Source organism: Erinaceus europaeus, chromosome 11 (assembly GCF_950295315.1).
Source record: "Erinaceus europaeus chromosome 11, mEriEur2.1, whole genome shotgun sequence".
Lineage (NCBI taxonomy): Eukaryota > Metazoa > Chordata > Mammalia > Eulipotyphla > Erinaceidae > Erinaceus > Erinaceus europaeus.
Genome location: NC_080172.1, coordinates 82,421,939 through 82,434,557, shown reverse-complemented (window position 1 = coordinate 82,434,557; position 12,619 = coordinate 82,421,939). Strand labels below are relative to the sequence as shown.

General features: G+C 37.8%; 1 protein-coding gene across 2 annotated transcripts in view; it reads left to right on the top strand.

Annotated features, from left to right (window-relative positions):
• The window catches only part of FRRS1 (ferric chelate reductase 1), a 64,236-nt gene extending 59,300 nt beyond the window's left edge, over positions 1-4,936 (top strand). For both annotated transcript variants that reach the window (XM_060202136.1, XM_016190591.2), the window contains 5 exons: positions 633-730; positions 984-1,042; positions 2,281-2,424; positions 3,769-3,830; positions 3,912-4,936. In XM_060202136.1, coding sequence (XP_060058119.1) covers positions 633-730; positions 984-1,042; positions 2,281-2,424; positions 3,769-3,830; positions 3,912-4,004 — 456 coding nt within the window. In that variant the 3' untranslated portion in view covers positions 4,005-4,936. The remainder of the gene's footprint in view (positions 1-632; positions 731-983; positions 1,043-2,280; positions 2,425-3,768; positions 3,831-3,911) is intronic.
• Positions 4,937-12,619: the final 7,683 nt, after the last annotated feature.

Sequence of the window (12,619 nt, the reverse complement as noted above, 5' to 3'; positions counted from 1 at the left end):
ACAAGCTGTTTGGACATTGGAAGTTAACTAACAGAAAGTATTTAAGGTAGCTCTCAGTACATTAAACCCCATAAATTTTTTTCTTATTACTGCTAATACTTTATATTATAGGGTAGTGGAACTTTCCAAACTAGTACCCTGGTTATGACTTAAAAAAATTAATATTTATTTATTTTCCCTTTTGTTGCCCTTATTGTTTTTCATTGTTGTAGTTATTATTGTTGTTGTTATTGATGTTGTCATTGATATATAGGACAGAGAGAAATGGAGAGAGGAGGGGAAGACAGAGAGGGAGAGAGAAAGACATTTGCAGACCTGATTCACTGCCTGTAAGCGACTCCCTTGCAGGTGGGGAGCTGGGGGCTCGAACCGGGATCCTTACACTGGTCCTTGGGCTGAGAGGTGACATAGTGGATAAATGTTGGACTCTAAAGCCTGAAGCCCTGAGTTTGATCCATAGCATTTTATATATCAGTGATGCCCTAGTTCTTTGCCTTTCTCCCTCAGTCTTAAAAAAATGAAAAACAGTATGCCACTGTGTATGTTATTTTAAAACTTAGAATCTAAATTGATGGTGGGGGTGGGGGACGGAGAAGGTAAATATACCACTGAAGTGATGTAACTTTGTTCAGCATGCAGGTTACCACCCGTTCCTTGGTTGTGTGGTGATGATTTTCGCAGTTCTTCAGCCTTTTCTGGCAGCCTTCAGGCCACCTTTGCATCACCCAAGGTACTTACAGCTTTCATGTAAAACGTTCCTAATGTGGATATCATTAGTGGGCAAACTAATTCTGATTCAATTGGAAACATTTCGCACTTTGTAAAACTTAGCGATAAATTGTATTTATTCTGAAAGACTTTAAAATGTATTTTCAGATATCTAATTTCTAGGCAATAAGGGAAATTACATGCTTCTATTCTCTTGGGAATTAATTGTAGTTCCATAACTTTTAAGAATACTGACTGGTTCTTTATTTTGGTAGAAGGCAAGTGTTTAACTGGACTCATTGGAGTATTGGAACAGCTGCTAGAATAATAGCAGGTAAGTAATTGTAATGCCACTTATTCATATATAATTGCTGGTTGTTTAAATTGCAAGTAGTAATTTGGCTTAAATGATTTTTAGATGCATTAGTAATTGGAATAATTGGTTGTTGAGGAGAAATCAGCCTTAAACATTGAAATCCGGAAAGTAATTTCTAGAGGTAACCATTCAAATCATTATTTCAGGTTCTTTTTTTTAAAGGATTTAAAAATGACTTAAAAAACTCTTGTTTGAGACTTTTTAAGTGTTTATTTTTGCCAGTAGAATAAGTGTTGCTGATAGTCAAATAATTAAGTAGTTCAAATCCAGGAACATTTAATTGGACTGATATGGACTGTGGTGACGCCAGCCCTGTCTCCACATCTTTTTATGAGGACAGTGTCTTCCAGGAAGGTTTTTTTTTCTTCAATCAGATAATTATCCAATGTACTCTTGATACTTTACACAAACAACAAGGATGTCTTAAAAAATGCTGCTAGGTGATTTTGTTGTACAAACACCACAGAGTATTCTCACACACACCCAACTACACAGTTGGGATATATATATCCCAACCAGACAATAGGATTTTGGGGGCTACTGTTGTGTACAGGCTCCATTGTTAACTATAGCATTATTATATAGCACATAACTATATTATAAATACCTAAACGATACCTTCTGCTCTTAATTTTATAGTCTATAGACATTTTTAGAAGGGGAATATGTCAACAATGGCTTTCATACATTTTTTTCATCCTACATTGGAAATTTTATTTTTTTCTTGTAAAGTGTGGTTCCTTCTCTTCGCTTAAAAAAATTGGTAGATCCCACATTATCCTTTCTAGTGGTAGAACAGCAACAAATAAGATCTGGATGGTAGTGTACCTGGTTGAGTGTACATGCTACGATGCGCAAGGACCCAGGTTCGGGCCCCTAGTCCCCACTTGCAGGGGGGAAAGCTTTGCAAGTAGTGAAGCAGGTCTGAAGGTATCTCTCTTTCTCTCTTCCTCTCCCCACCCCCCACCTCTCTTTATTTCTCACTGTCTCTATCCAATAAGTAAAATTAATACAAAAGAAAATAAAAAAATGAACAGCAATAGAAAGACTGAATTACTTTACTGGTGCTACATATTAATAATTTAACTAATTAAACTTATAGTATGTTTTAATTGATGTAATATACATATATACAATGTTCTTGTTGGTGACTGCATTTAAGCATAGAGAGATTTTTTTTTCTTTTATAAACTCAGTGGCAACAATGTTCCTGGGAATGGATTTGTCAGGAATGAGTCTTCCTGACCCATGGAAAACTTACTGGATGATTGGATTTGTAGCCTGGCATGTTGGGACTGAGGTTATTCTGGAGATGCATGCTTACCGACTCTCTCAAAAAGGTAACCTCCTTGAAAAAACATTATGTAGGGTCATTTCCATGTAAACTATAGGAATATAATTAGTCTGATGTCAATGATTAACTACTTTTTGGTATCTCACTGTTGTGATTTGTCAGCCAGTGGTAGAAATTGTGAAAATAATTCTGCTTTTGTTAAAATTTATTTGTTAGTGCTAGATTTTTTTCTTAGTAATAGACTGTGAGTAAAATATAAAGGAAAAATTTTATGGGGGATGGGTGGTAGAACAGTGGGTTAAGTGCACTTGGTTAGCTCAAGGATCCTGGTTCGAACCCCCAGCTCCCTACCTGCAAGGGGGTTGCTTCACAGGCGGTGAAGCAGGACTGCAGGTGTCTATCTTCCTCTCCTCCTCTCTGTCTTCCTCTAGTGTCCATTTCTCTCTGTCCTATTTAAAAAAAAAAAGGAAAGATTTTAGGAAAGAAGCACTTCCTTGGAAGTACTTTTTCTTTTTCTTCTTTTTTTTTTAATTTGATGGAACTGAGAGAAATTGAGGAAGGGAGACAGAGAGGGAGAAAGAGAGAGACGCCTGTAGCACTGCTACACCAGTTGTGAAGCTTTCCCCCACCCTGCAAGTGGGGACCAGGGAATTGAACCTGGGTCCTTGTACATAGTAATGTGTGCACTTCACTGGGTGCACCTGTCTGACTCAAAGCCAATATACACTGAAACTGGGACATCCATGAGGTAGAGGAAGAAGAGATACTTCAAGTCAACACAGGCAGCACTGTGGACAGATTTCACCTATTTGAAAAGCTTACTGGGAACTGCCACTTATGTTACCATGTACATGATACCTGTCTTGCTAAGTTCGCTTGGATTCTAGATGGAGTGACCTTTGTGTCTAAGTTATTAGCTCCAACTGGCTAGCAAAGTTTGCCTTTTTAAAAACAAAATCTCTTTGTCTAGTGTTGACATTGTGGATTTAGGGGCCTGGGAGGCTTTTAGATGCTGAGCTGTAAAGTACTTTGTCCTGCTTTTTGTGGTTCTTGAGAGAATTATAGATGTGGGCTTTTGATGACTACTGAATTATGGCTTACTGTTTGAAATGTGTGTAGACTTAAAACTTGAATTGCCAGGAGCATAATGATGGCATTTATTGACTAGAAGTGGAGGACATATTTTAAGTCCCTTGACAAATATGTGAGGCTTTTGGCTTGTTCCAGTTTGTGAGGGCTTTAAATATTCAGCTAGTTTATAACACTTGGTAGCTCCAAATAGGAAAATGTACAATCTGTACTTCAGCAAACACTGAAAACCGGAGCTCTTTTGAGAATCAGTTTACCTGCATACCATTCTCCTTGTAAACTTATTTTGTTGTTACTGCAGTTGAAATATTGGATGATACCAGAATTCAGATTCTTCAGTCATCTACTGTAGCGGAAGTAGAAGTAAGTCCTCCCTTTCTTATTTCCTGACACTATCACTAGTGATAGTGGTAACTTGCTTTCATAACTCAATTTTTCTTTTAGGGTCATGCTTTTAAAAAGGCAGTGTTAGCAATTTACATCTGTGGAAATGTGACTTTTCTCATCATATTCCTATCTGCAATCAACCATCTATGAGCATGCAAAGACCTTGACCTTTACAGGCTAGGTGATAATTATCACCAAGCTGAAGACTCTTGGAAGCCTGTACTAATAGCTTGGAGAAGATTCGTGAATTCTGATTTAGAAGGCCAGTTCATAAACAGAGAGGAACTCTTAAGTCTGGTCTTTAGAAATCAACCTTCAGTAGGATCTGTCTTAAGATAAAAGGTGACTTGAAAAATGACTTTCACGGGGGGCCAGGCGGTGGCGCACCTGGTTAAGTGATCACATTACAGTGCACAAGGACCCAGGTTCAAGTCCCTGGTCCCCACCTGCAGGGGGAAAGCTTCACAAGTGGTGAAGCAGGGCTGCATGAGTCTCTCTGTCTCTTCCCTTCTCTATCTCACCCTCCCCTCTCAATTTCTCTCTGTCTCTATCCAATAATAAAATGAATGAAAATATTTTTTAAAAAAAGGAAAAAATATATATATGAAAAAAAAAAAAAGAAAAATGACTTTCACAAGCTGGGGGTATGGATCAGTCTGCCAATGACCATATTCAGTGCAGAAGCAACTACAGAAGCCAGAACTCTCACCCCAAAATAATTTTGATCCATACTTCCAGTGGGAGAGAATTGATAGAGGGAAAATGACCAGAAGGCTATGAACTCGAACTCTATCAGGACCTGGAGAGAGAAGAGGAAAAAGGGACATTTGGATGTAGTAAGAGGCTTATGTGTGACCTGTAAAGAAAAAGAAGATGGGACTTTTTATATATAAATATAGACAGATAGTTGTAGAAATAATAGTTAACCCATATCTACAATCTTGGGAAAATTTCTGTAGTTTACAGTGGAAGGGTTGGGGATTCAGAACTCTGGTGGTGGGAATGGTATGGAGTTATACCCCTGTTGTCTTATAATTTTGTAAATCAATATTAAATCACTAATAAAAAAAGAGTTTAAAATACTTTCTGTGCTGAGTTGTTAAGAATAATAGTATATAAGAAAAGGGAGTAGGAGCTAGGGAAACAGCTTAATGGTTATGTATGTGACTTTTATGCTTGTAGTTTTGAGGTTCCAGGTTCCATCTCCAGCTCCATCACAAACGAGTTTGAGAAAAGTTCTGGTCAAAATATAGGAACACACACACACACACACACACACATACACAAATTTGGTAAAGCACAAATATACTAGGATATGGTGCTGTGGTAATCAAGAGGAGACATGTATTTTACTAGTTTATCTGAATGGTCTTTCCTAGGACTTCTTGAGAAATTAATCTTTTCAGTTCATTTTTTTTGACATGTCCTTTGCTACATGTATTTTATTATTTTTCTGGTAAAAAGTAGAAATGGGTTTTCCTTCTTGTTGGTTTTATGAACTTTTAAATATACTATGACTATTATAATTTATTTCTTTGCAGTAAAATGCAGATGCAACTCTTTTTGAAGACTGTCATTATATATTGAATTGAAAAGCTGAAATGATTTTTTTGGGTACAATTGGGACCTAATGTATATACAGTTTTACTGCTTCTATGGCTAACTTTTTAACTTTTCCATTCAAAAAGACACACACATGAGAGAGAGAGGGGGAGGGGGAGAGGGAGAGGGAGAGGGAGAGACAGCACCGCACAGCATCAAAGATTTTCTCTAGAGCTGTTGTGGTACTCCCTTGTGGTGCCTGGATCATGAGTATGCCAAGATACTCACCCTATACAATGAGCTATCTCCAGCCCTGAAATGATACTTTAAATTTTAACTGTTTTGACTATAAGACTTAAACTAACCCTTTGGGGCTTGTAGTCTTGTACTTTTTTATTTAATAAAACTTAATCTTGTGAACATAACAGTTATTTTATTCCCTTTTGTAATGAAATAATATGATAATTTTGATTTGCCAGAAGTTCCTGATGTTATTCTCTTTCCTAGCCCAGTAATTTACTTTATGCCTCAATTTCATACTTGCTAGGAGGACACCTAACCAGTGGGTGGCACCAGAATACCAAATTACTGCTTTTTTTCCTGCTTGCTTGTGCTGTGATTAATTTTTATGGTTTAGATGACATCATGGAATGGCATTTCTCTTAACATTCGCCAACTCTTAAAATTTTCAACTTAAAATTTTTTTTTTAATCAATGCTATGTGTTAGAAACAAATTAAGGACCACTACTATTATTTTCTGGTTTCATTTCTGTTTACTAACCAAGATAATTTATAATTATTTGATATTGTTTGACAGTTCCTTTACATTCTTCTGACACTGTAACAAATATAATACTTTGGGCAAAAAAAAGACAAAACAAAACAGATTTAAAAAAAAAGATGAACTCTTAAAGACATTTAGGGAAGCAGTTTTTATTTCATCCAAAAAAAAATGAACTCTTAAAGACATTTAGGGAAGCAGTTTTTATTTCTTTTAGTGATCTTTCAGACAATATTACAGTTTCTGCTTGGCCCAAGAACCTAAATTATTTCTGGTGTAAATGATATCCTTATTAATATATTCTACATCTCTTACTGGGTGAATAATAGAGGGGTTTTGCTTTTCTTCTTCTTTATGTAGATACTTATTTTATAGAGCTTGGATATAAACTTAATGTATTTGTGTTCTGTAAGTGCTAGATTACTTATAGTCTAAATCTCCATTTTGAATGTCTTTACTTAATATGTACAACTTTTAGTAAAGCTAATTAAATGTTTTACTCTAGTTTTTAATTATATCTTGTAACTGATGAATCAAAGACGAATGGGTTTCTGTTAGTAAATTACATTCTGTTATTTTTTAATTTTTATTAGTGGCTTAATATAGATATACAAAACCATTTGATGACAGGGGTATAATTCTATACCATTCCCACCACCAGGGTTCTGTGTCCCTATTCTCTCCATTGGAAACATCAGTAATTCTCCCAAAGTCACAGATGTGGGTTGACTATTATCTCTATAACTATCTGTATTTATACATATTTGCCCATTTTTTCCTGTGGTCCTGCCTTCTTTCTCTCTCTCTCTCTCTCTCTCTTTTGAAATCAGACTTATACCTATTACTATTTCCTAGTGTCCTTCATATTTTCCTCTTTTCTTTCTGGGTCCTGATGGAATTGGAGTTCAGAGTCCTTTGGTCATCTTCCCCTAACATTTCTCCCTCTCTGGGAGTATGGGCCAACATTCTTTATGGAGTGTAGAAGGTGGGAGTTCTGGCTTTTCTGATTACTTCTCTGCTGGATATGGACATCGGCAGGTTGGCAGGTCGATCCATACCTCCAGTCTCTATCTATCCTTAGTGAGCTAGGGGTCTGGAGAGGTGAGGCTCTGGGATTTATTGGTCATCTGCCCAGGGAAGTCAGCATGGAAACATAGTAGCCTCTATAGGTAGGTGTCTGAAAGCAGGTAAGATATAAAACAGGACAAAAATGATTAATAAACAGGAACAGGAACCAAATAGGAATAGAGCAGATGAGAATGGGGATCTTAGGGTGAAAGGAAGCTAAGAAGTCTGTTTTAGATATATTCCTTGGGGCCCATGACTTTGAAATTTTTGTTTGAGTTTGATAGCTAACATGGAAGTGGACTAAAAATATTGTCTGGGAAGATGTCAGAGTTGAGAGTAGGACTAGAAAACTGTATTAGGGCAGAGAGTGGCTTCCAAACTTGAAGAAAATATATCAATAAAATTAACTGTTTACTCCTTCAATCGGACCCAGGGCCCATAGAGGTTTACATTTAGCACAGGAGCCTATGTAACCTCTGAGATCCTGTCAGTCTCAGCTTGTAGTCCATAGTCATAGCGGGGAATATTGTAGGTGCACACATTTCAGGAAGAGATTTCCTTGCGCGACAGGGTAAGATGACCCTGCCTCTCTTCAGAGAGTGGGGCAGATCCCTACCATTGCTATTGTATAGGGAGGGCAAGTTCCTGGTGTGGCCCACAGGAAGTCTTATGATGATATCTTTCTTCTTTTTTTTTCTTTGGTTTAATAATGATTGACAAAACCATAGGATAAGAGGGGTACAATTCCCACCACCAGAGTTCCATATCTTATCCCCTCTATTGGAAACTTTCCTGATCTTTAACCCTCTGGGAACATGGGTTCAGGATCATTAGGGGGTGCAGAAGGTGGAAGGTCTGGCTTCTGTAATTGCTTTTCTGCTGAACATGGGTATTGGTAGGTTGATCCATACTCCCAGCCTGTCTCTCTCTTTTCCTAGTGGGGCAGGGCTTTGGAGAGATGGGGTTCGAGGGTACATCGGTGAAGTCATCTGTACAGTGAAGTTAGGTTGGCATCATGGTAGCATCTGCAGCTTGGTGGCTGAAAACTATTAAGATATAAAGCAGAAAAAATTTTTTAATAATCAGGAGCCTAAAGGCAAGAATATAGCAGATGAGATTTGGGGTCTCAGTTTTGGAAAAAGCTAGTAGGTCTATTTTAAGTATATTCCAAGGGGTCCATGACTTTACCAGCTTTGGCCTGAGCCCAACAGCTAACATGCAGGTGGGCCAAAGGTATTGTCTGGGGAGATTGTGTCAGAGTTGAAAATAGGACTAAAAAGCTGGATCAGGGAAGAGAGTAGCTCTCAAATATGGGAAAAGTATATAAATACTGTTAACTGTAAACTTCATCTATTTGATCTGGGGCCCATATTCAGCACAGGAGCCTGTGTAACCTCTGCATCCCCATAGGTCTGAGCTCACATTCTGTAGTCATAGCAAGGAGCATTCTAGGCTGCACTCATTTCAGGATCCATTTTTCTCGAGTGGCAGAATATGCTGACCCAATCTTCCGTGGAGAATGGGGCAGTCCCTACCATTGTTGATCTATGTTGAGGGCAAGGTTCTGGAGAGACCCACAAGAGGGTCCACTATGTTGTTCCTGATGGAGAATGACCAGTGACAGTGGAGAGAGGGATCTGTTAGAGGACTAGGCCCATCACATCTATGTGGTAATCCCAGGATTCCCTGACTAGATCCCTGGATGATGGGGTGGTAGGGCCCCCCTTTAAAAATTAGTTGTCCATAGATGTGTGGGGGTACTTTTTTCCTAAGGGGAAAATGAGTCTTGATGTCTTTTGTTTTCAAATATATAAACTTAATGAATCTTTAGAATTTGTGAATCAGTATTTCTCTGATTCATTTGTGGATACTGTTTTGCTATCTCATTAGCTGGTATACAAATTTGTTTAAATATGTCTGTCATTTTGTTTTCTCCTTGTTTATCTGTTGTGATGCAGACTCTCATTTATATGTGATTTCACCAGTCTCGGGCCAACTTTTTCATTTAGATAGGAAAAGAGAAACTGAAAGATAGGATGGGAGAATGCTACAGTACCAGAGATTCCTCATGCTGTGATAATCCCATGTGTTGTTTAAACTTGGCCTGCATGTATAGCTATCTCTCTCTGGCCTCTTCATTATTTAATCTGAAGAGATCAAGAATTTTCAATGCTGTAGTGTGATTCTTTTGTGTATGGGTGGTTGATATCCACAAACTGAAAATGTCTGTTCCTTACTCTTGCAATTTTTTGTTCATATTTCTATAATCAATAATTTGGTGGATAAAAAAGATAACTTTTGATAGAAGTGGCTGTAAAAATAAATGGTTTCATAGCTTCAGCACTACTGATCAAGCAGCAAAATTGTAAGTTTTCTTCTGAAAGGTGAATTTCTCTGTGAAATAAAAATAAATTCTAGAATACTGTGGTTGGGATAGCATTCATAACAGAAGCTATTTTTTATTTCTGTTGTTGTGATCCATAAAAATCAGTCTTGAGGGTGTAAGTCCTTTGACTTAAGTTTTCTGATACAAAGATTCAATCCACACTAGTACTTATTGCTTTTATTAAGTTCAAATGTGTGTAAGATGATAGTCATTCCTTCCATATCCTGTCCCAGTGCAGGATACAGTGGGAAAGACAGGTGGGGCAGATGCCAACCAGGAAGTTCAGGGCCACATGTAGCTTTTGGCTGAAATTCTGTTTCTCTATACTCTGATGGAGTAGGAAAAAAAGAAAAGAAAAAGAAAAGAGAACAAAGGTTGTGGTTTATGATAATCCGTCATAGATGGGAAAGAAGGAAAGAAGAGAAATAACTATTCCAAACTGCTTTCAAGTCAGATTAGGATACACACTACCTACCCATTTCCTGCTGCTTTTCTTCTCCCTTCCAACTCCCCTTCTCATGTCTGAACCCAGGTCAATGATAGTCACTTGTTTAGGATGTACATCCTAAATTCTAAGTTTTATTCTAGAAGATGAGTTTCTCAGTAAAATAAAAATAATTTAGTTTTGAAAAATACAAATTCTAGAATATTGTGGTTGAGATAGAATTCATAAATGAAGCTATTTTTCTATTATTTTGATTCATGTAAATCCATCTTAAGTGTCCTATGGCATAAATTCTCATAATATATGAAAGTTATCCTATCTTCTTAGCAAAAGCTCGTTTACTAAGTTCTGACTCACATTATTCCTTGTCCTTGGAGCTTTTCTGATTCTCCTAGAGAAAAAAAAAATCTATATTAAAAAGTTCAAATTGGAATCATCTGAGCAAAAAATTGAGTTAAGTTACAAAGCAGAAGTAAACATCCATGAGTTCATACTGATTTATAGTAATGATTGAATATGTGACTTAGTAAAATAGACAAATTTTCTTTGAAGGATGAGAATTTAAAATAATGCAGTTATCCTACACACAAATAGAAGGAACCTAGTTTCTTACTCCTTAAGTGTGGGCACCACATAGTGTGACTCCTTTCCAATTATACAGTATAGAAAAGGGGAAAGGTGTAATTTTACAGCGTGAGCAATCTGACACACACTGGCCATGTGATTGAGGGCAACATTGCCATGGCCGGTGGGCCGCTATGTTCCATCGCTGGGGAGCCAGAGACGACCCGAACTGCCCCTGCGGCTCCAGACAGACTATGACCCACATAGTCAACGACTGCCACCTCTCCAGATTCAAAGGAGGTCTCGAAACTTTACATCAGGCTCAACCTGACGCTGTTGACTGGCTACGGAAGAAGGGCAAACGCTAGAAGAAGAACAGTGATTGGTCATATTGAAAGTGTGAACCCTTGAGATGACAGGAAAATGGCACCTTTGCTACTGTGATCTTGCTCCAGAGGAAGAAAAAAAAAAAGAAAACACGTGATCTTCCTCTTGATCACACTAGTGCATATTACCCAGATAATAATGAAAAGTTTATGTAGTTTGTAATACAGGGACGTACTACAAAGTCCTGGTCAGTAGTTTTCAAAACTTTTGAGATTATAAAATAATCAGTTTTGGGGAAGCAGTCACAATCAAAAGAAGGTCAAGGAGACATTCTGACTCAAAGTAATGTGGTTTTCTGTACAAACCCTAGCGCAGAAAAAAGGAAACCGACTAAATTATAAGACTTTAGAACATTATGTCACTATCGGCTCATTAATTAAGACAAATATACTATGCTAATTTAAGATCTTACTATAGGAAAACTGTGTATAGGGCCAGGTGGTAGCATACCTGGTTAAGTGCTCACATTACAGTTCACAAGGACCCAGGTTCAAGCTCCTGGTCCTTACCTGCAGAGGGAAAGCTTCACAAGTGGTGAAGCAGGGCTACAGGTGTCTCTGTCTCTCTCCCTTTCTACTGGCCTCTCACCTCTCAATTTCCCTGTTTCTATCCAATGATAAATGAATAAATTAAAAATAGGGAAATTTAGTATATGGGAAATTTGTTCTCACTTTTTTTTGTTATATAAAACTGTTCTTAAAGAAAATGTTACATTTACTTAACTATGGACAATGACTTTACAATGTGTCTTTCCTTCCTATGGGGAGAAGTTGAGATTTTGTTATACAGGATAGTTGCATCTTATTATGAAGGCAGCTAGTTTTTAGTTGCTTTATTGTTCAAATGTATATATAAGGATTAATATGGAAACCAAGTAGAAAAACAAGTGTACTTCACGAGTTACCTGTACAGTCAGTGATTCCTGTCCAATGCCTCCCTTTGCTTTGTAATTAGAAGCTTGGAAACCTCTTACGTCAACTGTTGCAATGTGTAGCTTTGCCAACAGAGGGTGCTAGAGGGACACTTCCAGAAAGCACCTCACGTGGGTTTTTAAAAAAATTTTCTTTCTCTTTCTCTTTCCCATTTCTCCCAGGGTTATTGCTGAGCACGGTGCTGGCACTACGAATACACTGTTACCAGCGAATTTTTTTTCCTTTTTCCCCCCCTCAGTTTGTTTTATTTGTTAGGACACAAAGAAATTGAGAGGAGGGTCAGATAGGAGAAAGATAAGACACCTATGCTCAGCTAGGTGCTCCACTGACCGGCCCTCTCGGTTTTCTGATTTTTTTTTTTCCTTCCCAGTGAGCACAGAAACCAGCGGATATTTGTGTAAATAACCCCCTCTCATATCAGCAAGTATTGAATGATAAGCTCCAGCTTAGTATGGAGGCCTTTTTCTGCCCAAGTGGCACCTACTTCCCCAGCAAATCCAACCTCATTCCCAGACAAGATTCATACCCCTACTTCTTCTGGTCCCATTTCCCCTTGCCCCCATTATTTTTCCCCTTGTTATTTTATTGGGGGGAGGATAATGGTTTACAGACTAGTTGTTGACATAAGGGTACAATTTCTAATGTGTGCTCTTATTAGG